General features: G+C 33.7%; 3 protein-coding genes across 3 annotated transcripts; all 3 read left to right on the top strand.

Annotated features, from left to right (window-relative positions):
• The first annotated feature begins 816 nt into the window (after nucleotides 1–816).
• Nucleotides 817–4,640, top strand: LOC141682711 (NADH dehydrogenase [ubiquinone] 1 alpha subcomplex subunit 8-B-like). The gene is made up of 3 exons (XM_074487407.1): nucleotides 817–939; nucleotides 1,061–1,254; nucleotides 4,296–4,640. Exons 2-3 carry the CDS (start codon nucleotides 1,067–1,069, stop codon nucleotides 4,423–4,425), a joined length of 318 nt encoding a protein of 105 aa, XP_074343508.1. The 5' UTR covers nucleotides 817–939; nucleotides 1,061–1,066; the 3' UTR covers nucleotides 4,426–4,640.
• Nucleotides 4,641–6,179: 1,539 nt separating this feature from the next.
• On the top strand, nucleotides 6,180–9,766 carry LOC141684619 (sugar transporter ERD6-like 16). The gene is made up of 17 exons (XM_074489677.1): nucleotides 6,180–6,456; nucleotides 6,537–6,599; nucleotides 6,692–6,781; nucleotides 7,089–7,148; nucleotides 7,264–7,329; nucleotides 7,497–7,562; nucleotides 7,674–7,749; nucleotides 7,836–7,900; nucleotides 7,987–8,079; nucleotides 8,182–8,262; nucleotides 8,359–8,443; nucleotides 8,533–8,576; nucleotides 8,658–8,780; nucleotides 8,902–8,955; nucleotides 9,060–9,119; nucleotides 9,250–9,364; nucleotides 9,432–9,766. The coding sequence occupies exons 1-17, from the start codon at nucleotides 6,277–6,279 to the stop codon at nucleotides 9,545–9,547; spliced, it is 1,437 nt and encodes a 478-aa protein (XP_074345778.1). The 5' UTR covers nucleotides 6,180–6,276; the 3' UTR covers nucleotides 9,548–9,766.
• A 3,609-nt stretch (nucleotides 9,767–13,375) lies between these two features.
• LOC141686028 (uncharacterized) lies at nucleotides 13,376–18,730 on the top strand. The gene is made up of 4 exons (XM_074491094.1): nucleotides 13,376–13,517; nucleotides 14,085–15,305; nucleotides 17,487–17,624; nucleotides 17,742–18,730. Exons 1-4 carry the CDS (start codon nucleotides 13,376–13,378, stop codon nucleotides 18,728–18,730), a joined length of 2,490 nt encoding a protein of 829 aa, XP_074347195.1.
• The last annotated feature ends 8,075 nt before the right edge of the window (nucleotides 18,731–26,805 follow it).

Here is a 26,805-nt window from a genome sequence, read left to right as displayed (position 1 = left end):
ATCAATATCAACTTTAAACGGACAAAAATCTGATTACTTAAATTGAAAAGAGTTGAAACAAATCTTAACCCATGATATTATTGACATGAGATTTACCTAATTATTTGTTATTTATTACTTTGTTGTCCGCAAGTTGCTGATTTTGGATTTCGATATCAGGAATCGAAACTCAACCGCAAAGTTCGGAAAGGCCTTATTGCATGATTCTTGGTTCCATACAAACAAAATAAAAGATTTCACCGGTAAATAATTACAAATAAATGGTTAAAAATAAAGAATATAAAAATTTAAATATAATAAGCTGTTAGACGAATTCGAGCCCTGAACCTATAAGAGTAGTTTAAATATCGATATAATATTATTTAATTATTACATCCAACGGTTTCTATCTATCTGTCTTTAGATCTGACGGTTGTTATTTACCGTACCAAACAATTGTACCGAATAACTGATCAACTACCAAATATAGGGTGTTCTGCTTATAAAAGTATAATATAAATAGATTTGAACAAATATCTATATTTTTCATAAACAAAAGTTTAGTTTGAAAGAATGTATCGTATTGATTTTCCAAAAAGAAAAGAAGCAATTTCCCTCTCGAAATTAATTATAACCAATGTTACAGATTTTGGAAATCGGAATTATTCGATTGAGGTACCGATTTATGATTTATTGGACGATTTTTAAAAATTCGGATGATTTATCGGCGATTTATCCAAAATCGGTTAAATCGGAAAAATATTTTTGACTGATTTATCGGCGATTTTTGAATAATCGATCGATTTTTAAAACATAGATTATAACGTAAATTAAAAAGGGGGAAAATATTTGGAGAGCAAGCGGTAAATTACCATTTAGCACATCTCTGCATTTCTAGTTTTCTACTGTTTGGAAAGAGCCCTAGAACTTCAATTCACAAATTGCCAAGCTAAAAACAAGGTACAAAAGCTTCAATTTTCAACTTTATAAACTTTAAATTGCTAAAATTAGATTTATTCTTTTATTGTAATTTAGTGTATTTGTTGTAATTGTCTTAAAAAGTGTTAATTTGTTTGATTAGGAATTAATGGCAAGTACAGTGAATGCTGCCGGAGATCCGATCCCGACGTCGGCTGTTTTGATGGCCTCGTCAAAACATATAGCTAGTAGATGCCGTGATGCTAATGTTGCGTTCCTTAAGTGCAAAAAGACCGACGCTAATCCCGACAAATGTCTCGATAAAGGTCAACAAGTTACTCGCTGTGTTCTTGGATTGTAAGTGTACATTTTTGTGTTTTAATGCGTGTTATGTTGTGGATTGATGTATGCTTAGTGTTTTCATGGTATTTGAGGATAATTAGGAGGAGTATACCTTTAGAAATTACAAAATGTATATATCAATGTTGAAATTGCGGAGGGATGATTTAGGGATTTAGGAGTTTGATTTTTATTGTATGTTGGATGGTGATATTTGCTAGTGCTGATTATTATTGATTTTTGGTAATTTGAGTAGAATAAGGTATTGGAAATGTAGGTGCTTTTGTCTGGGTATGGGTTGGGGTTTAGTGTTTCTGTTGTGCTATAACTAAAGAAAATTGGGTAAGAATATTAGTAATGTGATAAACTATAGTTTAATGTGGTTAGACTACGGTGAGCTTGTTTGTAAGAGAGAGATTGTAAAAAACAACTGTTCAAAATTATAATCGAGACCGAGAGGACCCTGCCCCAGTTTTTCCCTTTATCCTTGTTTTCCTAGTGGGTGAGGGTTCAAGACACCTCAATGGAAAACTGGTGTGTGTAAATTTGATTAGAAAAAAAAAGCAGAATATCATTGAAAATATAATTGGTAACTGGTCCTGCTCGAGTATGATCTGAATAAGATGAAGGTCGATTACTGTATGATTGATATATATTTCAGTTCAATATAAGAGAAAAGGGAAAATGAGTGTCCAGCCATGCTGGTGAATTGAGTCTATTATAACAATTCACATCAGTCCACTGGAACCCAATTATTTTGCAATTATCAGCTCAAGAGCAGCAGTTCACTTTGAGATTTTTCTGCAGTGTCTAGTACTGTTACTTATTTTGTATTCTTGTTGCAGTTACCTCTCTCTCTATCTTCTCAAATTTTTAGATCTCTTCTTAGTCTTCTATCATTCTCAAATGTGATTATAAGAAACTCATGAAATGCTATTTTCAGTGTTTTCCTTATTCCTTCATTACAAAATTGTTAGCTGTTTTTAAGTGTTTTCCGTATTCCTTCATTATAAAATTGTGTTCAATGTACATGTCGTCGTAATTTTTAAATAATTTTTAAACCCATTAATATTTTAAATTTTTATTTATCCAGTTAAATTATATTTTTAAAATATTTATATAAATATATAATGATTATAAATTTATAATAAAAATAATAGAATAACATGTGGTCGTAATTTAGTAAAATAAATAGACTATTTCCAGTAGTTTAACAATTTAGTAGTTTAGCAGATATATAACACTATTATTTATATCTTTTAATAATAGGATAAGTTGTATTCGTAGTTTAGTAGGATAAGTATACTATATTTGGTAGTAGTTTAATAATTTAGTAGTTTATTAGATATATAACACTATTTATCATTTTTTGTAATAATTAAAATTAGGGAATTATCGTTGAACCAAACCGTTGAACCAAACCGTTGAACCAAATTATCTCTATTCCGGCTATTATAGTATAGTATAGATTTCATAAATTATAAGATGCCATGTGTTTTTTTATAAATGTTTTTGGAAAAAAAATTGGATAGTATTGCTCTTTTACTGATGGAATATCAGTCGGCAGTCGACACCACTTATATTTAGTGGCAACATTGATCGTAAATTTGTTGATGATATGCTGGTCTAACGGTGAAAAAAAAAACTTAACAATATCTTTTTTGATATTGGTGTAATTTTTTGTCTAGCCAAATTTCTAAACGGAATTTAACTTTATTTGAAACGGAATTTTTCATCTCATAAAATGAATATTCTCCCCGTGAAACCGTTTGAACTTTTTTTTTAATCCTAGTCATCCCGTGAAACATTGACCTAATTAACCAGTGCAAACCACTCATACAAGAGAAATGCTACATTTCCCTTCCAATCAAAATACTTGGTTGACAACTTATAATTCGTTATTATTTCATTAATGATATGGACCCATGTATATACATATGAGTTATACTAGTAACATTGCGTCATTGTCATCTTTGGACATTTTTTGGAATCGTTTTTAATTAAATAGAACTACTTATCATACAATGCAAGATTGCAATATTTAATCTGATAATTATGTTGTATAAAAATTCAAAAAAGATCTTGAAATTATAGAATTTGAGAAAGAGAATGCAACACAAGTTTCGAATAAAACTAGTGACTATACCTGGGCCATGTTTGTTTCATGGGATTATAATGTCGGGATAATAATCCCATCAAAATTAGTCCTATGGATTAAATAATCATATCCTCTGTTTGTTCGGAAGGATTAACTGTAGGATTGGACTATAATCCTTTAAATTTTATTCTATGTTTATTTTGAGGGATAGTCCTTGGGATTGGAATATAGTCCTTTAAATTTTTCAATCCTATGTTTGTTTCACATGGGATAACAATGAGGGGATTATAATTCTTTAGAAAATGACTTGTAAAAGGGGATAAGATAATACCTCCTCCCACCAAGTATTAGAAGGGATTATAGTACTATCATCTACTCCAACAAAACAAACATGAAATATGAAAATTTAAAGGATTATAATCTTTGGATAACCCTTCACTATTTTTTTACAAAACAAACATGGGATTGGAAAATTTAAAAGACTACAATCATATTTAATGACATGAAACAAACAGGTGCTGCTACTTAGGATCTAGGAGAGATTTCGAGGCTGCTCTGGAATAGTGCATATCTTAACAATGCATTAAAAATAGAGCAGGACCTAGTAAAGGACAGGTTAGCATGGCAATATTCTCACCCAACTTTAATTTTGAAAAAAATTCAGGTAAATGTGTACTTTCTAATATAAAAGTTTTGTAGTGGTATTTGGTATTTGCTTTGTTAGATACAATTATATTCATCTTTTATATAATGTTATATTTTAGTTTTTATTCTATTTTTATATTTGTGTGTATATATCAGTTCATATTTATTTATTTTTCATTCATTTATTTATTATTTTGAGTCCTAGTTACAAATTTATACTTCAAGTTGTAAAATTAAATAAACAATATTTATACTTGATGGGTCTGCTCGTTATCAAAGTTAGTAGATCTAATCTTGGTGATCTTTTGCCATGCAGACTGAAAGACTTACATCAGAGTTGCACGAAGGAGATGGATTCTTATGCTGGTTGTATGTACTATAATACAGATGAGTTTGAGTTATGCCGCAAAGAACAGAAAGAGTTTGAGAAAGCATGCCCATTGTAATGATGGACGATTGTTTTATAGTTGTACTCTTCAAATAATTTGGACCAGTTTCTTGTCCCAGCTATAAGCATACATTCTCTGAGGGAAGGTTCTTATAGCAAGAAAAATTTGAAAGTTTCATATATGTTGAATAATTGGTAATGTGTGGCAACCCTTTTATTGGATTGCATCATATCTGCAAGTGATACGTTGAGGTTTAAGGTTTCCATTTTGTATTTTTCTTATCAATAACCTTTTGGAAAGATGATTCGAAATGTAGGGACTATAAAGGTCAAGTATTTGCTTGTCGGAATAAACAGATTGTTAAGGGATTTAGTAAAAAAACACAGATTGTTAAGGTAACTTCGGCCCATTTTCAGCAAATGACCTACAATTTTCTGGGCTAGAAGTTCATCTTTATTTTACTAAGAGAAATGATAGTCTGAAAAATGATTTCCAAAACCATTTTCTAATGATGAGTTGTCAAAGTGTAATAGGATATTCACTAATAAATAAAATGGGTCTCCCATGTATTAATCTGAATTTCATAAATTATAAGATGCTGTGTTATTTTATAAATGTTTTTGGAAATTTTTTGGATATGCAGAATTGCTCTTTTACTGATGAAATATCTGTTGGCACCATTTATATCTAGTGGCAAGATTGATCATAAATTTGTTGATGATATGCTGGTCTATCGATAAGAAAAATCTGGCAATATTTTTTTTTGACATTGGTGTAATTTTTGTCTAGCCAAATTTATAAACGGAATTTAACTTTGTTTGAAACGGAATTTTTCATCACCTAAAATGAATATTCTTCCCGTGAAACCGTTTGATTTTTTTTTATCGTAGTCATCCCACGAAACATTGACGTAATTAACTAGTGAAAACCCCTCATACAAGAGAAATGCTACATTTCCCTTCCAATCACAATACTTAGTTGATAATTTATGATTGGTTATTATTTCATTAATGATATGGACCCCATGTATATACATATGAGTTTTACCAATAACATTGCGTCATTTGTCATTTTTGGACATTTTTTGAAATCATTTTTAGGTAAATAGCACTACTTATCATACAATGCAAGATTGCAATATTTAATCTGGTAATTATGTTGTATTAAAATTCAAAAAAAAAAACTTGAAATTATATAATTTTGAGAAAGAGAATGCAGCACAAGTTTCGAATAAAACTACTGACTATACGTAAATAAATCAGGTTATAATTGATTATAAAATGCAAATATTGACTCTAAACTCTAAAAATGTTAAGAGGTAAATTTCCGGTATATTCACTTCGTCATCGCAGGGGACATTCTCTAATGAAAAGCACTACAACTCCCCAAAACTTTAACCTATTTTCCCTCAAATATTTGGCACTACTAAAAAATTTGAGAATATAAAACTCTATATATAATTCTTATTATGCACAAAGAAGGAAAACGTCAGAATTTTGGTCATTTGTTGACGAGGAAGAATGAATAAAAGATTCAAATTTAGAAAAATAGAAATAGAAAGAATTACAAAATAGAATGAGTCCAAGCTGACTAGGTGACAGCTGATGTGTCTAATATATTAAGTTTATTACCATACTGATTTATTACAAATTTTACTAAAACACAATGTCCAAGCCCACTTTTATGCTATCTGGTCCAACAAAATAAGAAACTATCTCCCCACCCTTTTTAGTACTATATTTGGTTTTATGTACAAAAAAAAAAAAACCTGGACCATTGTGATTTGTGCATGCCCCTCCTCTGACCAATATAAATACATGCCTCAAAATACATCTTCCTCCAGCTCTAAGCCAAATTTCTTCTACTGTATATTTATTCATCTTTTTGAATAGATATACAGTGAGAAAGATGGCAATTGAGCATGTTAAAGATATCGAAAATGAAGATTTCAAAGATTTGGAACAGCCATTTCTTGAGTCCAAGATAGTCGAGGATTGTCATGATAAAGACGCTAATAATGGAGCATTTGGGGTTGTTTTGTTTAGCACACTTGTTTCTGTCTGTGGATCTTTTGAGTTTGGCTCATGTGTAAGTAATCTCTTTATTTGTCTCTGTTTTAATTGTTCCATTTTTTCTGATGCCTCCTAATTTTTAAGTGATTTTTGCAGGTGGGATACTCTGCACCTACTGAATCTGGTATTCGACATGATTTGGGATTGACACTAGCCCAGGTTGTTATATATACTTAATCTTGTTCGGTTACTTATTTCTTTTAACTATGTTATGATTGTTTTAACTTTTTTCTTTTTGTCACAAATTGCAGTATTCCATGTTCGGATCATTAGTAACAGTTGGAGCTATGATTGCTTCCATTACATGTGGCTGTATTACCGATTTTTTAGGACGGAAAGGGGTATGTAAATTTTGTGAATTTATCGCAGACTGATTTGTCCCATTTAATTACTATAAAAAAAATCCAATTAATGAGGCCCCGAGGTGGCCTGATTTATGTCCCATTTTATTTCTTTCAAGAATTTTTCAATCAGCGAGGTCCCACTTTGACCTTCTTTATGTCGCACATTAGTACTTTCAAAAATTCCAACCACCGAGGGCCCACGAATTAGGATGCATACAAGGGGACCTTCCCTAGAACCTGCATAAGGGAACTTGTGAATTTGGCTATGGCCTTTGATTATTTTTTTTCGGGTTGATGAATACAGGCTATGAGAATGGCAGCTGCTTTCAGCACTGTAGGATGGCTTGCTATCTACTTTGCCAACGTAAATATGGCTTTTTAATATTTATATCAAAAAAATCTTCTTGTTTTTTGTAGTGTACAAATAAATCAGGCTTGTTGAAAAATTTGGTTTGTATGTTTTGTAATTATTTTTACAGGGAGCTTTATCACTTGATATTGGTAGATTCCTGACAGGATACAGTGTAGGGATCTTTTGTTACGCGGTAATTTTTCTACTCATAACACTAATCATTTCTGATCTCAAATTTATATTTATCAAAGTTTTTATGGTGACTAATGTTGAAGAGTATAAGATCTTGTTGGGGTCTTCCTCTACTGCCTTAAAGTTTTAGATTAGCTGATTACTTAACAACTAATTGGATTTTCTCAGGTGCCAGTGTACATAGCAGAGATAGCTCCTTCCAATATCCGTGGGGGGCTCACTACTCTCAATCAGGTCTTGGAAAATAGAACTTTTCTGACCTCGAATACTTTTATATTAAGCCGTGTTACATGGTTTTCACTTAAATTAGCCCAATTATTTAATTAAGATTACATATGCTTGCAGCTCATGATCTGTATTGGCACATCTCTTGCTTTTATATTGGGAACTATTATAAATTGGCGAAACCTAGCTTTGACAGGTAACTGTATGTTACTTCTGTAAATTTATGTCTTTAAAATGGTACTGAATAGATAAAAACTATTTTTTTTTTTTTTTTTTATGAAGGACTTGTTCCTTGCATTGTCCTGCTTGTGGGTTTACTCTTTATTCCAGAATCCCCTAGATGGCTGGTGAGGATTGCAACACATGAAACAACAATTCATCTCTTTCATTTATATATGAACCGCGTCACTGAACTAACATTCAAAATTGACAGGCAAAAGTAGGGCTAGAGAAAGAATTTGAGGCTTCTTTGCGTAGACTTCGTAGCAAAAATGCTGACATTACTGCTGAAGCTGCCGAAATTAAAGTATTATCCTCGATCTTGAAAATACATGTTCCACATTACTTCCTGTTTGTGTATTATCTTTGAAAAGGTGACTGATTCTGATTCATTCTTATACACAAATAGGCTACCGTTCAAACCCTGAGAACACTTTCTAAAGCTAAATTGACTGACTTGGTTGAGGCTAAATACATACGTTCTATGATAGTAAGTACTTCCTTTTTAATCTTCCATTTTAATTGTTTATTCAGATATGAAGATTATATCTTGTATGCACCCTTCTCAAGCTTTAACGTTGTTCAGATTGCTGTTGGATTGATGATATTCCAACAATTTGGAGGAATAAATGGTATAAGTTTTTATGCCAGTGAGATATTTGTAGCAGCCGGTGAGTATGGATCTTAAAGTTTTATAAGTTATATGTCAATGGCTTTTATTTGCAAATTCTTATTAATAGGTAATCTTTGTGATGTGCAGGCCTTACCGGCAATATTGGGACGCTAACTTATGCAATCATTCAGGTTCGTAAACTGGAGGACCTTGATATCTTGTACATATTTGTAATGATGTGAGAAGAATTGCACTAATAAAACTGTTTACAGGTTCCGGTAACCATGATCGGAGTGGTACTAATTGACAAATCTGGAAGAAGACCACTTCTTTTGGTATCTGCTACAGGGACATTGTTAGGTTGTTTCCTGACAGGAAGTGCTTTCCTTCTTGAGGTATCTTACGGAGAGTACAACTTTTGTAGTGTTTACTACTTATTCATTGGTATTATCTTTCTCAATATTTCGCGTCATAATTTTTTAATTTCACCTTTTCTTTTTTAATCGGTTTGAGTAGGAACAAAATATATTGGTGGAATGGGTGCCCACACTAGCAGTCTCCGGTGTAATGGTAGACTCACAAATCTTATAGATCTCAACTTTTTCTGGTCAATTTCTGTTCGAAATTATGTTGACAACGCTGTTTGTCTCTTACTGACCTTTTGACATTATCAGATTTATGTAGCAACATATGCAATAGGAATGGGAGCAGTTCCTTGGGTGATGATGTCTGAGGTAAGAACACAAGAGACTTACTATATGTTGAACTTTAGACCTTAAATCCAACATTCACTTTGATAAGGATATTATTTTGAGGAAATTCAGTGTTTTTTTTAAGTTTCTGGATATTTTCGATTTGTTGCAGATATTCCCATTACACATTAAGGGTCTTGGTGGTAGCATATCAGTGCTAATAAAATGGCTTGGTGCCTGGGCAGTGTCATACGGTTTCAATTTTCTTATGAGCTGGAGTTGCCCTGGTAAGAACATACAAATCTCATACGTCAGCTTTTATTCGGTTTTTAACTGAATCCTAATTGTTTGTAGGGACATTTTTTGTGTTTGCCGGATTTTCTGCTCTTACGCTCCTGTTTGTGGTGAAGTTAGTACCAGAAACAAAAGGGAAAACACTGGAAGAAATTCAAGCTATAATCAACTCTTAGCTTAACTGGCGTCGAAATCATATAAGCATGATCTGAATCCATGAACCAAGCAGCTTAATTTAGTGAATGCATTGACTTCTGTTATCTTATTTGTAGTGTCATATCTTGTTAGCATATAGCAAGTAGCAGCAGTTTTGTTGTACCATTTCGCTGAAAGAAAATCTTATTATTCAGACCTTGAGCAATTTAGTCTACAGAAAAGATGTGTTTTGTTGTGTAGTTCTTTTTCTCTACATTTTCATGCCAGGAACATCTTTGAGAAATCATATTTCCAGATTTTGTTTGAAGCAAATATGTTGTTAAAATTGCCTAAATATAAGATATTAAACGAGATTCATAGGAAAGACTACACATTATTTTGAAACTTTGATAAAATTGGGTCTGAACAATGAAAATAAGATATTGTACACTCTCTATACCTTGTACATGCCACTTTGATTTTTTATAAAGTTTTGAAAGTGTGTTATTCCAGAGGGCTCCAAACAGCCAAACATAAAAATAAAAGATAAAAATAATAAGTGTGTTATTGGTGTGGTTGCTCGTGATCATCTACTAGTTAAGTTTACGTAATTCGTTCCTAGTATATTGTTGCTTGAACACAATGCAATCAAGGAAGGGGTTATCTTATGGCCAAAATGCAGTGGGTTGGATTCTAATCTAAATTGTTTGGGTTTTGGTTAAGTTGATGGGCTATGTTTATATTTATATTTAGTGTTTGAAAATAATAAACGTTGCTATATCAGATATAGCAGCATGAAGCAGTCAACCTTTTAGTGGAGAGATTATAGGTGATAGTGAAGTTTATTTAGTAGTTGAAATAGTGTGTGAATTGGCTAATATAGTTCCTCATTTTTAGCGGCAGTTTAGTATCACGTACTCTACTCTGTATTTTACTTATTTATTTGCAGCATGTAATTTGTTTTTTTAGAGAAATTAGAAGATAATACAATATAGTCCTAGAGAGGATCTCGGTCTTGGACATATCAATTTTTCATCATGTTTATTATGTGGTTATCATTCTAGTATTCTATTTTTAACACAGTGGTTGTTTTAAACAAACTTTCCCGGACATTGGTGCGAATTAGATCCTCTTTTGTTCAGTAATAATCACATATTTTTACATAATTTCATACCTATTTATTGCTTGCTTTCATATTTTAAATAAATTAATTTGTTGCATTCTCATCATTTTGTAGATATTTGAAAAAATGAGAAATTTGAAGTAAAAGGGAGAAAAGGGCAAAAATCGAAGAAATATAATGTCACCAAGCAACTTGAAGAAAAAGCCAAAAGAAAGAGTTGGTGGAAATCAGTGGTCAAGATAAACCAAACACCCATCTCACTTGGATGGCCAAGATTCACCCAACTCTATCCTAAACCCTAATTTTTAGCTATAAATACCCCCCCTTCCGCCTTTATTCATCACCTAGTTTTTCTTTAGTTTACCCTAATTTGAGTAGTAGCCTCTCTTTTCAATTTCTAGATATAGTTTTAATTTACTTTGTATTTTCTCTCTTGTGAACACTCTTTTCAATTAATGTCATTCAAGTTTTTTTTATTACATCCTCTCCTCTACTTTTATGTCTTGTTACTTTAATATTGGGTTATGATATTTTTTAAAATCTCACAAGTTACATACTTGGAGATTTGAAAGGAGCCTTCTAAATTTATCTTTAATTATAAGTTTAATATTTTAGATCTATCTTATGCCTTGTTTTTTTTAGTATTCGGGTATAACTCTTTTTCCGGCAAGAACTATTTGTCGACAGCAGCTTCGTTACTATTTCTCATTTCGGTGGTTAGCTTATTTAACTATGTCATTTCTTGATATTTAACTCTTCAGTGCGTCCCATTAGCTTACCTCATTTATATTTTAGCTTTATTTTTTATTTTTGTTTCACTTGCTTCACCCATACTGATGCACTATTTATTTAGTTGGTGGAGTTTTTTATTATCCTGTTTATCATTTTTTTATTCTTTTTATTTCCTTCTCCTTTATCCAGTTAGCTGTTCATTTTCCCTACTTATAAAATGCATGTCCGGTTTGTTATCTAGTGTAGTGTAATTAATTAGCTTCCCTTTTCGTCGAGTGATTATTTTATTTCTTTTTCTATTTTTATTAATCCATTTAGCATGCTAGTTTAGTACTTAAATTTAGAAGTTATTTTTCTTAGTTCTAATTAACTTAGTGTAAGCCTTTTTTGACATTTCCTGGCCCAATCTATTTCTAGCCCAACTTCTTTTCCTTGTCATGTTTAGTTTTGTAAGGCCCGTAGCATATCCTAGTTATAGGCTAGTAGTTAATGCTTGTTTAATTTATTTGTCTTAAATTGTAGTGTAGTTCTCATTTAATTTGCTAGCTATTAATTCATTTCTTAGTTGCCCATTTATTACCAATGTCGTGTGTAGTAATAGAGAAATAGATTTAATGCATAAACCCATCTTTTTGTCTCTAGCCCATTACTCCTTTTATTTTCCAACCCATGACTTGTTTACTAGTTGGTCCAATTCTAAGTTTCTAGATTAATTTGTTTCATTGTCGATGTATAATTTAGTGTCTTATAAATAGATTTCTGTTTAGTTGGCAGATTAATTTTTATTTTTATTATTTTTATTTCTGTTAAAAACAAACTCATATTAAAATCTATTGTCTAATTCGCGTAAATTTAAAATTAAGTAATTGCGAAAAATATTTAGTCTCTGCGGAACGAATCTAAAATATTAAAACGATGGATTGTGCGCTTGTAATTTAAAAAGTTTATTTATGGCACATCAAGTTTTTGGCGCCGCTGCCGGGGACTATAATTATTTTTCGCGCCTTAATTTTTAATTTTTCGAATTAGTTTTACCTGCTCTCTTTGTTTAATTTTTTTAGAAAGTTGAAGATTTGAAAAGTTTGTTGGAACTCCGAAAATTGTCGAGGCTCGAAGGAATTTTTGGAAGCTTGCTTGGGTAACCCGTATCTCTCTCTTTTCACATTTTTCACTAGTTAAAAAAAATCACAAAAAAATGAAAATTCAAAAAAAAAAAATTAGTTAGTTAAATACATAATTGTTGCATCATGCATTTGTTCACCTAGGAGCACATCATCTTAGATTTTATTTTCTTGTTTTTAATTTTTCGTACCTTATAAATTGTGGTGATTGCTGGAGGACCCAAGGTACGTTAAATTTCTTCTTTTCTTTAGTTAGGACACGTAGTTTAGAGCATCCATAATTGTTTATCGCTTTTATATCTCGTTGTGTGTTGCATCATTTAAATAAACTTTAAGGGCAAAACCACATCACAAGATAAGGGGAGGGATTTCATCACTCTTTCCTTGGCCCACAACCATTAAATCCATCATTTTGCATACCATAGCCTTTTTAATAAAATTAAGTAGACATTAGCCCCTAGGACTTCGCGCTCAACTAGGAAGAAAACCTAAAACGATCAAATCTCTAAGTATTCATTCTTTGGTGCTAGGCTAGCGAAAGCTTACCTGACCATTTAGATTTGGTGACTAGGCTGGTGTTTAGCCTCTTGGCAATGCTTGCACCTACCTGGCCAATCAAAAAGAATACTTTTAGTTTTGTGAATTTTAGTAATATCTTTTTGTTAGGAGCAAGTCTAGAATTTTTAGGGAACCCTAGATTTAGAATTTTTCTTTCGCTTTTTCACCCTTTCTTTTGCGTGTTTTAAATTCTTGCACTTATTTGCTACTTGATTTATATCCTGTTTATGCGTACTACGTGGATTAGAGATAATTCATCTAGGTTAGTGAGACCAATTGAGCGTACTTCCTCATCGGAATCCGAACCCATAGAAATTCTTGAACCCGTAGTAAACATGGCAGTTTCTCTTAAGGATCGTTGTTACCCCGCCCGTTCGGCCCAACCTTCTTGTATTACTCTCCCACCGGTTAATGGTAATAATTTTGAAATTAAAGGTCATCACATTAGCATGTTACCTAAATTTACCGGGAGTGAAGGTGAGGATCCGTATCTTTTTATTCATGAATTCGAGGAGGTTTGTTCCTTACAAAAACTCCAATAATTAACCGAGGATTCCATTAGGCTTAGACTAATCAATTTCGCTCTTAAAGAAAATGCTAAAAAATGGTTATATAGCCTACCGGTTAATTCTATTTCAACTTGGGAGGGATTCGTAGTCATTTTTCTAAAAAAATATTTTCCAAATCATAAGACTACGAGACTTACAAATGAGATTAATCAATTTCATCAAAAGGAAAACGAGTCTTTTTGGAAATATTTTTATAGATTTAAAAATCTTTTGTCCCAATATCCCCACCACGAAATAGAAAAGTGGAGACTTTGTAAGATTGTTTACGAGGCCTTAGATAGTTCTACAACCGCGTTGTTAGAGTCTATGTGTCAAGGCAAATTCATGCAAAAAGACGAGGATCAGAGTTGGGAATTTTTCGAGGAACTAGCAGAAAAGACCATATTGTAGGAGTCTACTAGGGAGCCTAGTAAGCACAATGAAACACTCGGTTCATTAGCTAACAAAGGCTTGCATTTAGTTGGTAATTCTATAGCTACCGAAGCGAAGTTAGCTACTCTCACTAGAAGATTAGAAGCTTTAGAAACCACTAATGCCCCTTCACAGGCGTCTATGTGTGCGAACTATAACTCTCATAGTCATGGACCTCAAAACTTTCAAGAGTTTGAGCAAGTGAATGCTATGTTTCAACCTAGACCTAGGAATGACCCTTTTGCACCCACATACAATCCCGGGTGGAAGAACCACCCAAATTTTTCATGGACCCAAGGCCAAAACTACCAATCTCCTCAACCCACTTTTCAAAAGCCTAATCCAAACTCTTATCCCACTTCTAGTCAAAATCCTTATCCAAACCCAATTCAAGCACCCTTGAATCCTCCCGGGTTTAATGATTCAGATAAGAGACTTAATTCCTTAGAAAAGGGCATTGAGGCTTTGCTAAAATCTCAAACTAATTTGACTCAATCTCAACAAGCCTTCATGCAAACCATGACCCAAGATAGGAAATTATTGAATTCCAATGCCCAAGCCATATCTAAGTTAGATGTTCAAATGGGTCAATTAGCTAACACGATTTGTGAGCGCGAGAAGAATAAGTTTCCAAGTCAACCCGAGGTGAATCCTAAATTTCCGCTTAATCAAAGACCTCATGATGTGAACGCCGTCATCTCTCTACGGTCGGGAAATCAAGTGAGAATTCGAGTTGGTGTTGATGATAATGAAGAAGAGAATTTGAGTTTAAAACCTAATCCTTCACCTTTGAGTCCGAGTCTAGATCACTCGAAGCAACCCGAGAATTTCGAGTCTAGCGAAACACCTCATTCGATTGCACCACCTTCGAAACCTAGCCCCGATTTGTCTAATGAAAGAGTCTTTACGCCGAAAGCTCCGTATCCTCAACGATTTATTTCGAACAAACAATCGGCTCAAGTAGACAAGATCTTAGAAGTTTTCAAGCAAGTTAGGGTCAATATTCCTCTTTTAGATGCCATTCAACAAATTCCTTCGTATGCTAAGTTTCTAAAAGAGTTGTGTACTCATAAACGAACCACTCATGTTCCTAAGAAAGCCTTTTTGACATCTCAAGTTAGTTCAATTCTCTCGAATAAAATTCCCGTGAAATATAAGGACCCCGGTTGTCCTACTATTTCTTGTGTCATAGGCAATACTTTTGTTGACAAAGCTTTACTTGACTTAGGTGCTAGTGTGAATCTTCTTCCGTATTCTGTCTACCAAGAATTAGGTCTAGGTGAACTTCAAAAGACCAATGTCACACTTCAATTAGCTGACCGTTCTATCAAAATTCCTAAGGGAATAATTGAAGACGTGTTGATTAAGGTTGGTGATTTTATTTTTCCCGTTGATTTTGTGGTCCTAGAAACTGAACAGGTCAAAAATCCTAAAAATCAAATTCCGATCATTCTAGGAAGACCTTTTCTAGCCACATCCAATGCCTTGATTAATTGTAGGAACGGTTTAATGAAACTAACATTTGGAAATATGACCATTGATCTCAATATTTTTCATGTCGGAAACCAACCCAATGACTATTTTGACCAACACATGGAAATTAATTTAATTGATAAAATGCTTGATCATGAAACCATGAGTGTCGATGATGCTCTTGACTTTTGCTTAAATCATTTTGGTCAAAATTGGGTTGATTCTGATTACACTAATGAGGTCAATAAGATGTTAGAGTCCACTATTCCTACAACTAACCAAGAGCTTGAACCACTCCCTTTGTCCCTTTATCAAGCTAGTCAACCAGTTGAGCCAAGTCCACCAGAATTAGAACTCAAACCTCTTCCTAACACTCTTAAGTACAAGTTTCTTGGTCCTAATAAATCTTTTCCCGTCATAATTTCTTCTAATTTGACCCCATCTCAAGAAGAGGAACTTTTAAGTGTGCTTAAAGAGAATAAGGAAGCCCTAGGTTGGAGTATTTCTGATATTAAAGGAATTAGTCCGACAATTGTCCAACATAGGATTCACTTAGTTGATGATGCTAAACCAGTTAGGGAGACACAAAGGAGGTTGAACCCAACTTTGATGGAAGTTGTTAGGAAGGAAATTCTTAAGTGCCTAGATAATGGGATCATCTTTCCCATTTCTGATAGCTCGTGGGTGAGTCTGATTCAAGTAGTACCTAAGAAATCGGGTATCACTGTAGTGACCAACGAGAATGACGAGCAAGTTCCCACTCGTGTTCAATCTGGTTGGAGAGTGTGTATAGATTATAGGAAGCTCAACTCTGCCACTAGAAAAGATCACTTTCCTTTACCATTCATTGATCAAATGTTAGAAAGGTTAGCGGGTCATTCCTATTATTATTTCCTAGATGGTTTTTACGGCTATTTTCAAATCCCCATTGCTCCTGAAGATCAAGAAAAGACCACGTTCATATGTCCTTTCGGAACGTTCGCTTATCGTCGTCTAGCTTTTGGTTTGACCACGGCCCCTGCTATATTTCAACGATGCATGATGAGCATTTTTTCCGATATGGTAGGTGAATTCCTAGAAATTTTCATAGATGACTTTTCCATCTTTGGTTCTTCTTTTCATCAATGTCTAAACCATCTTGACTTAGTTTTAAAAAGGTGTAAAAAAACGAACCTCGTTCTTAATTGGGAAAAATGTCATTTCATGGTTAAAGAAGGAATTGTCCTTGGTCATAAAATCTCTGAAAATGGAATTGAAGTTGATAAAGCTAAAATTGATCTCATTGCTAGTCTCCCTCCACCAAAATCGGTCAAAGCAATTCGCTCTTTTTTAGGACATGCGGGGTTTTATAGGCGTTTCATTAAGAATTTTAGTAAAAAGGCAAGACCCTTGACCAATCTTCTTTCAAAAGATGTCAAATTTGAGTTTAATAGTGATTGTTTACAATCTTTTGAACACCTTAAGAAAGAACTGACTTCATCCCCGATAATTAAATCTCCCGATTGGAATGAGCCTTTTGAGTTGATGTGTGATGCCTCCGACTATGCAGTTGGGGCAGTTTTAGGGCAACGAATCAATAAGATACCTCATGTCATATACTACACTAGCAAGACCTTAAATGATGCCCAACTTAATTACTCAACCACCGAAAAAGAGCTTCTAGCCGTAGTATTTGCCCTCGAGAAGTTTAGGTCTTATCTTATTGGTTCGAAAATCATTGTTTACACCGATCATGCCGCCCTTCGATATCTTTTCTCGAAAAAGGACTCAAAAGCTCGTTTGATTAGGTGGATCTTGTTGCTCCAAGAATTTGACCTAGAAATTAGGGATAAGAAGGGGTCTGAAAATGTCGTTGCCGATCATATCTCTCGATTGGTAGTAGAGTCAACTGTTGACTTGCCTTTGAATGAATCTTTTCCGGATGAACACCTTCTTTCTATCTCTACCTTCCCCTGGTTTGCCGACATTGTTAATTACCTTGTCACCGGCAACATTCCGACTCATTGGTCCAAGCAAGATAAATCCAAATTCTTTTCACAAGTCAAATACTTCTTTTGGGATGACCCTTATCTCTTCAAGTATTGCCCGGATCAAATCATTAGAAGGTGTGTCCCAAATCACGAGTTTAGAAGTGTCCTTTCCTTTTGTCATGATCAAGCTTGTGGATGACATTTTAGTGCCAAAAAGACGGCTGCCAAGATACTCCAAAGTGGTTTCTATTGGCCTAGTTTGTTTAAGGATTCCGCAGAATTCTGTGCCGCTTGTAGTAGGTGTCAACACTTAGGAAAGATTACAAGACGTAATATGATGCCAATGAATCCGATCTTAATTATCAAAATTTTCGATGTTTGGGGGATAGATTTTATGGGCCCATTTCCTTGCTCATTTGGCAACCTTTACATTCTCTTAGCGGTCGATTATGTGTCTAAGTGGGTCGAAGCCATTCCAACCAAGTCTAATGACAATAAGGTCGTTCTTAAATTCTTAAAAGAGAATATCTTTTCTCGATTTGGTACGCCTAGAGCTATCATTAGTGATCAAGGAAAATATTTCAAGAACCATCAATTTGAGTCTCTCTTAAAAAAGTACTCGATCACTCATAAATTGGCCACCCCTTATCATCCTCAAACTAGTGGTCAAGTTGAAGTCTCAAATAGGCAAATCAAACAGATTTTAGAAAAGACTGTCAACTCGAATAGGAAGGATTGGTCAACTAAGTTGATAGATGTTTTATGGGCCTATAGGACCGCGTATAAGACTATCTTGGGTATGTCCCCTTATCGGCTTGTGTTTAATAAAGCTTGTCATTTGCCGGTTGAACTTGAACATCGAGCCTTGTGGGCCATTAGGGAGTTGAATTTTGATTTACCCACTGCTGGTAGTCATAGAAAGTTGCAATTGTCTGAGTTAGAGGAAATGAGAAATGATGCTTATGAAAATGCTAAAATCTATAAAGAAAGAACCAAAGTTTTTCATGATAAATCAATTTTGAGAAAATCCTTTTCTCCCGGTCAAAAGGTTCTTTTGTACAATTCTAGGCTTCATTTATTTCCCGAAAAATTGAGATTTAGATGGGAGGGACCTTACATTGTTAAAGTAGTTTTTCCTCATGGTGCTATTGAAATTGAAAATCTTAAAAATGGTGAAATATTCAAAGTTAATGGACAACGTCTCAAACCTTTTTTAGAGTTGCCAGTCGATTCCGAGGAAGAGGTCATCAACCTCATTGACCCATGATCAAGTAAGTCTCTTTCAGTAGGTAGTTTTAACTCTCTTCATCCCTTATCAGGTATATTCTCATCATTTTTCTTGCTTATTTCTCTCTTTTCATACATTGAGGACAATGCATGATTTAGGTATGGGGGAGGGTTTTAGTGTAATTCTTAAAAAACAAAAAAAATCCAAAAAAAAAATTTGAAAAAATAAAAAAATTCAAAAAAATAGACACATTTTTAGCTAAGTTGTCTTACTCTCTCTTGAACTTTAGTAGCAGTTGGTGTTAACATGTTTTCAAAAACTTATACATATAGTGCCTTTTAGATTATTTAAACGTAGTTGAGTAAGGTGTCTTTTTGAATCTTATGTCGATTGATTTTCACTCTAGATTCCAGGACGACACTTTTGTACAAGACCTTTTTTGGAGAGATTGTTTAGGGATGTTATTCGATACTTGAGAGAGAACCCACATGTTGAAACAATGTCGAATCAAGCCTTTGCGAAAAGAAAAAAAAAGAGAAAGAAAAAAAAGGTAGAAAAAAAAGCAAAAAAAAAAAAGAAAAAAAAAAGAAAAGAAAAGATGAATAAACTACTTCAATACCCATTATTCTTATAAACAAAAATCTTTAGATAATGAGCACAAGTAGAATTGACTAGTCTTGTTTTGTGGCCTTTGTTACTCGAGTTATTAAGTTCGTCGGGGGATTTCAAAACCTAGTGCCCTAAAACCATCTGGTTTGGGAGTCACTGACCTAAAACTCGCTACATGGGTAACATAGAAAGCCTAAGAAAACAGATATCATAAAGTCAATTAAAAAAAAGAATAATTTTGTGAAGTTTGGCTAGATACTTGTTTTGATAGAGAATGGGTCAGTTCAATATTAGTTGAAAAAGAGAAAATATTCTTAGACAGTTAAATCCATCGAAGGCCTTAAATTCACTACACACCTTGGGATCTTTTGTAAAAATTCTAAGTCAACATAAGCAGATTTGAGTGACCTACATCTTGGCTATTATTAGAAGAGTCTTTAAGGAATGTATTTTATTTATAAAATCTTCTTGTTAACACCAATGAACATTAGAGTAAAATTGAGATAGATGCTTGTTAAATTGTCTCAAAGATTTTATGGGTATATCTTCTGTAAACCCTTAGGAGACAACACTCCTCCTATGGAGATCGTCTATGGGTTTAACGGGTTGGTAAACCTAAAATTTTCCGTCACGCCTACGAAAAGGAGCAATAGGATCTCTCTTAGTTAGCATTTTTATGTTTGATTTTACTCGAGGACGAGCAAAAGATAGGTATGGGGGCATTTGATAATCACATATTTTTGCATAATTTCATACCTATTTATTGCTTTCTTTCATATTTTAAATAAATAAATTTGTTGCATTCTCATCATTTTGTAGATATTTGGAAAAATGAGAAATTTGAAGTAAAAGGGAGAAAAGGGCAAAAATGGAAGAAATATAATGTCACCAAGCAACTTGAAGAAAAAGCCAAAAGAAAGAGTTGGTGGAAATCAATGGTCAAGATAAACCAAACACCCATCTCACTTGGATGGCCAAGATTCACCCAACTCTACCCTAAACCCTAATTTTTAGCTATAAATGCCCCCCCTTCCCCCTTTATTCATCACCTAGTTTTTCTTTAGTTTACCCTAATTTGAGTAGTAGCCTCTCTTTTCAATTTCTAGATCTAGTTTTCATTTACTTTGTATTTTCTCTCTTGTAAACACTCTCTTCAATTAATGTCATTCAAGTTTTTTTATTACATCCTCTCCTCTACTTTTATGTCTTGTTACTTTAATATTGGGTTATGATATCTTTTAAAATCTCACAAGTTACATACTTGGAGATTTGAAAGGAGCCTTCTAAATTTATCTTTAATTATAAGTTTAATATTTTAGATCTATTTTATGCCTTGTTTTTTTAGTATTCGGGTATAACTCTGTTTCTGGCAAGAACTATTTGTCGACAGCAGCTTCGTTACTATTTCTCATTTCGGTGGTTAACTTATTTAACTATGTCATTTCTTGATATTTAACTCTCCAGTGCGTCCCATTAGCTTACCTCATTTATATTTTAGCTTTGTTTTTTTATTTTTGTTTCACTTGCTTCACCCATACTGATGCACTATTTATTTAGTTGGTGGAGTTTTTTATTATCCTGTTTATCATTATTTTTATTCTTTTTATTTCCTTCTCCTTTATCCAGTTAGCTGTTCATTTTCTCTACTTATAAAATGCATGTCCGGTTTGTTATCTAGTGTAGTGTAATTAATTAGCTTCCCTTTTCGTCAAGTGATTATTTTATTTCTTTTTCTATTTTTATTAATCCATTTAGCATGCTAGTTTAGTACTTAAATTTAGAAGTTATTTTTCTTAGTTCTAATTAACTTAGTGTAAGCCTTTTGTGGCATTTCCTGGCCCAATCTATTTCTAGCCCAACTTCTTTTCCTTGTCATGTTTAGTTTTGTAAGGCCCGTAGCATATCCTAGTTATAGGCTAGTAGTTAATGCTTGTTTAATTTACTTGTCTTAAATTGTAGTGTAGTTCTCATTTAGTTTGCTAGCCATTAATTCATTTCTTAGTTGCCCATTTATTACCAATGTCGTCTTGTGTAGTAATAGAGAAATAGATTTAATGCCTAAGCCCATCTTTTTGTCTCTAGCCCATTACTCCTTTTATTTTCCAACCCATGACTTGTTTACTAGTTGGTCCAATTCTAAGTTTCTAGATTAATTTGTTTCATTGTCGATGTATAATTTAGTGTCTTATAAATAGATTTCTGTTTAGTTTGCAGATTAATTTTTATTTTTATTATTTTTATTTTTGTTAAAAACAAACTCATATTAAAATCTATTGTCTAATTCACCTAAATTTAAAATTTAGTAATTGCGAAAAATATTTAGTCTCTGTGGAACGAATCTAAAATATTAAAACGATGGATTGTGCGCTTATAATTTAAGAAGTTTATTTTTGGCACATCATTCAGCATTATCATTTTTCACGTAACGTTGATTTTAAGGACTTTATATTTAGGCCTACAAACACTAATAGAGTCGTGCATAGTTTAGCCAATAATGCTTTGCATGCCCAAGCAAGTGCTTGTAGGGATTGGGTTCTTCCCCTGGTTGTCGGCCATGCTTTAGCATTAGATTGACATATATATATATATATCAACTCTCAGCAAAAGACAAAACAACAGGAATCAAATATAAACGCTGCTTTGGCGCCAAACTGTGAAAATATATTGGATGACTCAACAAGGCAGCCAGCTCAGGAAAGTCACAGATTAGATGTTAATATTGTGTGGTCGGGATTAGATATCAAAATGGCTATATAAACAGAATGTTAGCTTACAAAACAAGTTAGATTTACATTTAAGATTGTAACAAACTTTGCTTAACAATTAAGTCTTCTCTTCTTCTTCATTTCCTGTTAAGCTTTTCTTCGTTGCTCCAATGAAGTTTTACTTACAAATCTGACATGGTATCAGAGCCAGGTTGCTCGTGATATTCAATTACCTATCCATATATATACATATGCATCTGTTGTTCAATCTAAGTCACCAAATCAAACTTCTCGCACTACATCAATGGCGAATAATACAGTAATAGACATAAATCATCCATACTATTTGAGTTCTTCTTATCATCCTGGTTTATCATTAGTTACAGAGACTCTGAACAATCAGAATTATCATCATTGGAGTCGCTCAGTTTAGATTGCACTATCTGCGAAGTTAAAGCTTGGATTCACTGATGGAACACAAGCAAAATCAGCAGCTAATTCTCCTCAATTGAGTCTGTGGATGGGAAGTAATGACTTAGTCATCTCATGGCTTCTCAATTCAGTTTCCTCAGAGATTCGTAAAAGTGTCGTTTATCTCACCACTGCAAAACAGATCTGGGATGATCTTGCTGCCAAATATGCTCAAAGTAGTGTTCCACGTCTCTTTCAACTACGAAGAGCATTAACATCTCTAAGTCAAGGTACTAAGTCTATAACCACGTATTTTGACTATATTTCGAAGCATGATTGATGAACTTGACAGTTTGTCACTTATACCTAGATGTATTTGTGCTACATCTACTTGTGCTTGTGGTATTGCTCAGAAATTGACTGATTATGAGAAATTAAAAAAACTAAGTCAGTTTCTTATGGGACTTAGTGAACAATTTACTGTTGTTAGAGGCCAGATATTGCTTATGAATCCTCATCCTGATATAAGTCAGGCTTACTCAATGTTACGTCAAGAGGAGAATCAAAGATAGTACTCTAATAATGTGAGTGTTATTCCTGAGAATATTTCTATGAATGCCAAAACTACTTCCAACTTTAAGCCAAAACAGCCTAAGAAAGTACCAGATCCAAGTATTATCTGTGATTATTGCAAGCTTCAAGGTCATGTCAAGGATAAGTGATTTGCTCTTCATGGATATTCTGGCTGGCATAGACTCCATGGACAACCAAAACCAAATGTTAAGTCTGCTCAAAGAAAGTACAATGTCAATTTTGTGGTTAACCCTGAGAACTCATACTCTGAACATAGAACAACCACTAATGAAAATAAGGAATCTAATGCCTCTTCAATGTTTATTGAAAGTCAGTATCAACAGCTTCTCAATTTACTTCAACAATATCAGTAAAAGGCTTCCCAATGCTATGTCAAATGCCACTTGGTTGCATACTGTCAAATCTGATACAAACTCTGCAGGTATAAATAAATGCACTCTCTCTGCCATCTGTGTCAATAATGTTATATCAGATACATCTATTTACATATGGATTATAGATTATGGATCTACTGATCATATAACTCTTTATAAATAATTCCTTCTTGACATAAAAATTATTGAGTCTGAACTTCTTCTTCCAAATAGACATAAAGCTTGTGTTACTAACTCGGGTAACATTTTCATTGACTCAAACATTATACTGAAAGAGGTGCTATATGTGCCTGATTTTCAATGCAATTTATTATCTATACCTAAACTCACAGCGGTCAATGCCTGCATTGTTTCTTTTTCTGCCTCTAAATGCTTATTTCAGGACCTTACTGCTCAGATTAAGACAGAGATTTGTGAACTAGATGCAGGCCTCTACAAACTTCATGTCAGGTACAATATACCAGCCATAAACTCTTGCACTGCTTCCTCAAATCTTTGGCACACCAGATTAGGTCACCCCTCTATATCTGTTCTTAGAAATATTTCAGAATTAGGACTATCCTCTAGTAATGATAAGAGTTGTTGTGATGTATGTCAGTTTTCCAAATAAACTAGAATTTCTTTTCCTGAGAAATATTCAAATAGCACTAAATATTTTGATATTGTTCATTGTGATGTTTGGGGGCCATACAGATATCGTACTCATGGCAAATGTACCTATTTTCTAACCATTGTTGATGATTTTTCAAGATGTACTTGGTCATTTCTTTTGTCTGACAAATCTCAAGTGCCTCACTTAATCAATTCCTTTCTTTCTTATGTCACCACTCAGTTTAAAAAGAATATCAAAATATTAAGAACTGATAATGGTACAAAATTTGTTAATTATGACCTTACCAATAAACTTCAGTCTTTAGGTATTGTTCATCAAACTACTTGTGTATACACACCCCATCAAAATGACATTGCTGAGAGAAAACATCAACATTTACTCAATGTTGCACGATCCCTAAAATTCCAGTCTAATGTTCCCATCTCCTTATGTGGAGACTGTGTTTTGACAGCAGCTCACCTGATAAATCTCCACCCTACTGTTCATCTAAATAATATGTCTCTTATGAGATATTGTTTAATACGAAACCTGATTATTCTCATCTTAAAAATTTTGGTTGTCTTTGTTACATTAGTAATTTTCATACTAATGGTGATAAATTTGCTCCTAAAGCAATCAAGTGTTTATTTGTTGACCATCCTGTTAATAAAAAAGGATACAAGATAGTTGATCTTTACATCAAAAAATGCTATGGCACCGGAGACTTTGTGTTTAAAGAAGACATGAATCATTTTCAAAACAAATCAAATTTATTCTCTTCCTGATACTCAAATGACTGATAATCTGATGTTTCCTTCATCACATATTCATGGTGATGCTGATCATACAACCATTCCTTTCTCCTCTACTGAAAATGAAACCGAGTCAACTCTATCAATTGAGAATACAACTGAGTCAACTCTTGATATTCAGCTTCAACCCATTGCTTCTCTACCTCTTAGACTTGTCAGAAATAGAACAAGTCCTGTTAAACTTAGGGACTATGCAGGCTTGCCTCAACATCTAGTTCCCACATCTGTATCCACTGATTTGGTAAATTCTAACTCAAACAATACTTTCTGCACATATCCTATACCGAACTATATCTCTTGTGCCAATGTTTTCCTATCTTATGCCAAATTTTTAGCTGTTATTGTTCTGTCTCCTATTCCATATACTTAAAAACAGGCAGCCAATGATTAGAATTGACTTCAAGCTATGAAAACTGAACTCAATGCTCTTGAGAGTAATAAAACATGGGAAATTGTTCCTAAACCTCAGAATTAACACATTGATGATTGTAAATGGCTGTTCAAAATCAAATACAAACCAGATGGGAGTATTGACAGGTATAAGGCTAGACTTATGGCCAAATGTTTTACTCAAACATATGGTTTGGACTATTTTGAAACCTATGCTCCTGTAGCCAAGATGACAACAGTTAGGTTACTTATAGCAGTACCAGCTACTCAAGACTGGCCAATTTCTCAATAAGATATCACTAATGCTTTTCTCTATGGTGATCTTAATGAAACTGTCTACATGATATTGCCTCTTGGATATCTTCAACTGTCTACATGTATTGATCTATCTGGTATTACAGATGCCTCTTCTGTTGTGTGCAAATTAAGGAAGTCATTATATGGTCTCAAACAAGCTTTTAGATGCTGGTTTTCAAAATTCTCCAAAACTCTCCTGAAACATGGTTGCACTCAGTCTCACTCTGATAACAGTTTATTCACTCTGAATTGTGACAATCAATTTGTAGTTGTTCTAGTCTATATTGATGATATTCTAGTTACAGGATCTTCCAAGAAATTAATCCAAAAGGTGATTGATTTTCTATCTTCCAAATTCAAAGTTAAAGATTTGGGAGCTCTCAAGTACTTTCTTGGCATAGAAGTGGCCAGATTTGCTACTAGCATTTACTTGCATCAAAGCAAGTACACTCTGGATATATTAAAGGATACCAGTCTTCTTACTTCCAGACCATCCAAAGTTCCTTTTGAACAAAATCTCAATTTAATGGACAACACTAGTCCTTTGCTATGTGAATTCAGTGCTTCTGCCTACAGACGAGTTGTTGGAAGGCTTTTGCACCTTACAGTCACAAGACCTGACATTTCTTACTCTGTCCAAGTCTTATCTCAGTTCATTGCTTCACCAAGATCTGATCACTTGCAGGCTTCTCACAAGGTAGTAAGATATCTTAAAAATGCTCCTGGTCAAGGTATCCTCATGACTGCTCATAATCCACTTTCATTGACTACATACTGTGATTCAAACTGGGCAGGTTATAAATTTTCTAGACATTCTCTCACAGGATATTGTGTTAAATTTGGAAATTCTCTTATTTCCGGGAAGTGCAAGAAGCAACATACCATATCTAGATCTTCAGTTGAGGATGAGTACAGAAGTATGGCAAATACTTGTTGCGAACTCATATGGTTATTAAATTTGTTCAAAACTTTTGGCATTCACACTCTCACTCATATTATAGTATACTGTGACAACAAGTCAGCTATCTACATTGCCTTTAACTCTGTCTTCTATGAACGTACCAAACATATTGAGATAGACTGTCATCTGGTTCGGGAAAAATTGCAGCTAGGAATGATTTCTCCCACTCATATCAGCACAGTTACTCTTTTTCAGTTCCAAGTTAGGAGTGTGTAATCTTTTCTCCCCTCCTAACTTGAGGGGGGATGTTACAGATATGAACTCTCAGCAAAAGGCAAAACAACAGGAATCAAATACAAATGATGCATCGACGTCAAACTGTGAAAATATATCCGATGACTCAGCAAGGCAGCCAGCTCAGGAATTAGT

This window comes from Apium graveolens, chromosome 9 (assembly GCF_009905375.1).
Source record: "Apium graveolens cultivar Ventura chromosome 9, ASM990537v1, whole genome shotgun sequence".
Taxonomy (NCBI): domain Eukaryota; kingdom Viridiplantae; phylum Streptophyta; class Magnoliopsida; order Apiales; family Apiaceae; genus Apium; species Apium graveolens.
The sequence above is the reverse complement of the archived record's forward strand: the minus strand, read 5'-3'. Positions and strand labels throughout refer to the sequence as shown.

What these genes read in the sequence shown, in the direction of transcription:
- LOC141682711 (XM_074487407.1), top strand. Translation starts at nt 1,067, where the DNA reads ATGGCAAGTACAGTGAATGCTGCCGGAGATCCGATCCCGACGTCGGCT. An exon ending in ACTCGCTGTGTTCTTGGATT is followed by an intron (nt 1,255 to 4,295) that starts GTAAGTGTACAT and finishes TTTGCCATGCAG; the next exon opens with ACTGAAAGACTTACATCAGA.
- LOC141684619 (XM_074489677.1), top strand. Translation starts at nt 6,277, where the DNA reads ATGGCAATTGAGCATGTTAAAGATATCGAAAATGAAGATTTCAAAGAT. An exon ending in GGCTCACTACTCTCAATCAG is followed by an intron (nt 7,563 to 7,673) that starts GTCTTGGAAAAT and finishes ATATGCTTGCAG; the next exon opens with CTCATGATCTGTATTGGCAC. An exon ending in AATACATACGTTCTATGATA is followed by an intron (nt 8,263 to 8,358) that starts GTAAGTACTTCC and finishes AACGTTGTTCAG; the next exon opens with ATTGCTGTTGGATTGATGAT.
- LOC141686028 (XM_074491094.1), top strand. Translation starts at nt 13,376, where the DNA reads ATGGCAGTTTCTCTTAAGGATCGTTGTTACCCCGCCCGTTCGGCCCAA. An exon ending in TAAATTTACCGGGAGTGAAG is followed by an intron (nt 13,518 to 14,084) that starts GTGAGGATCCGT and finishes GTAATTCTATAG; the next exon opens with CTACCGAAGCGAAGTTAGCT. An exon ending in AGAATTAGGTCTAGGTGAAC is followed by an intron (nt 15,306 to 17,486) that starts TTCAAAAGACCA and finishes TCACCGGCAACA; the next exon opens with TTCCGACTCATTGGTCCAAG.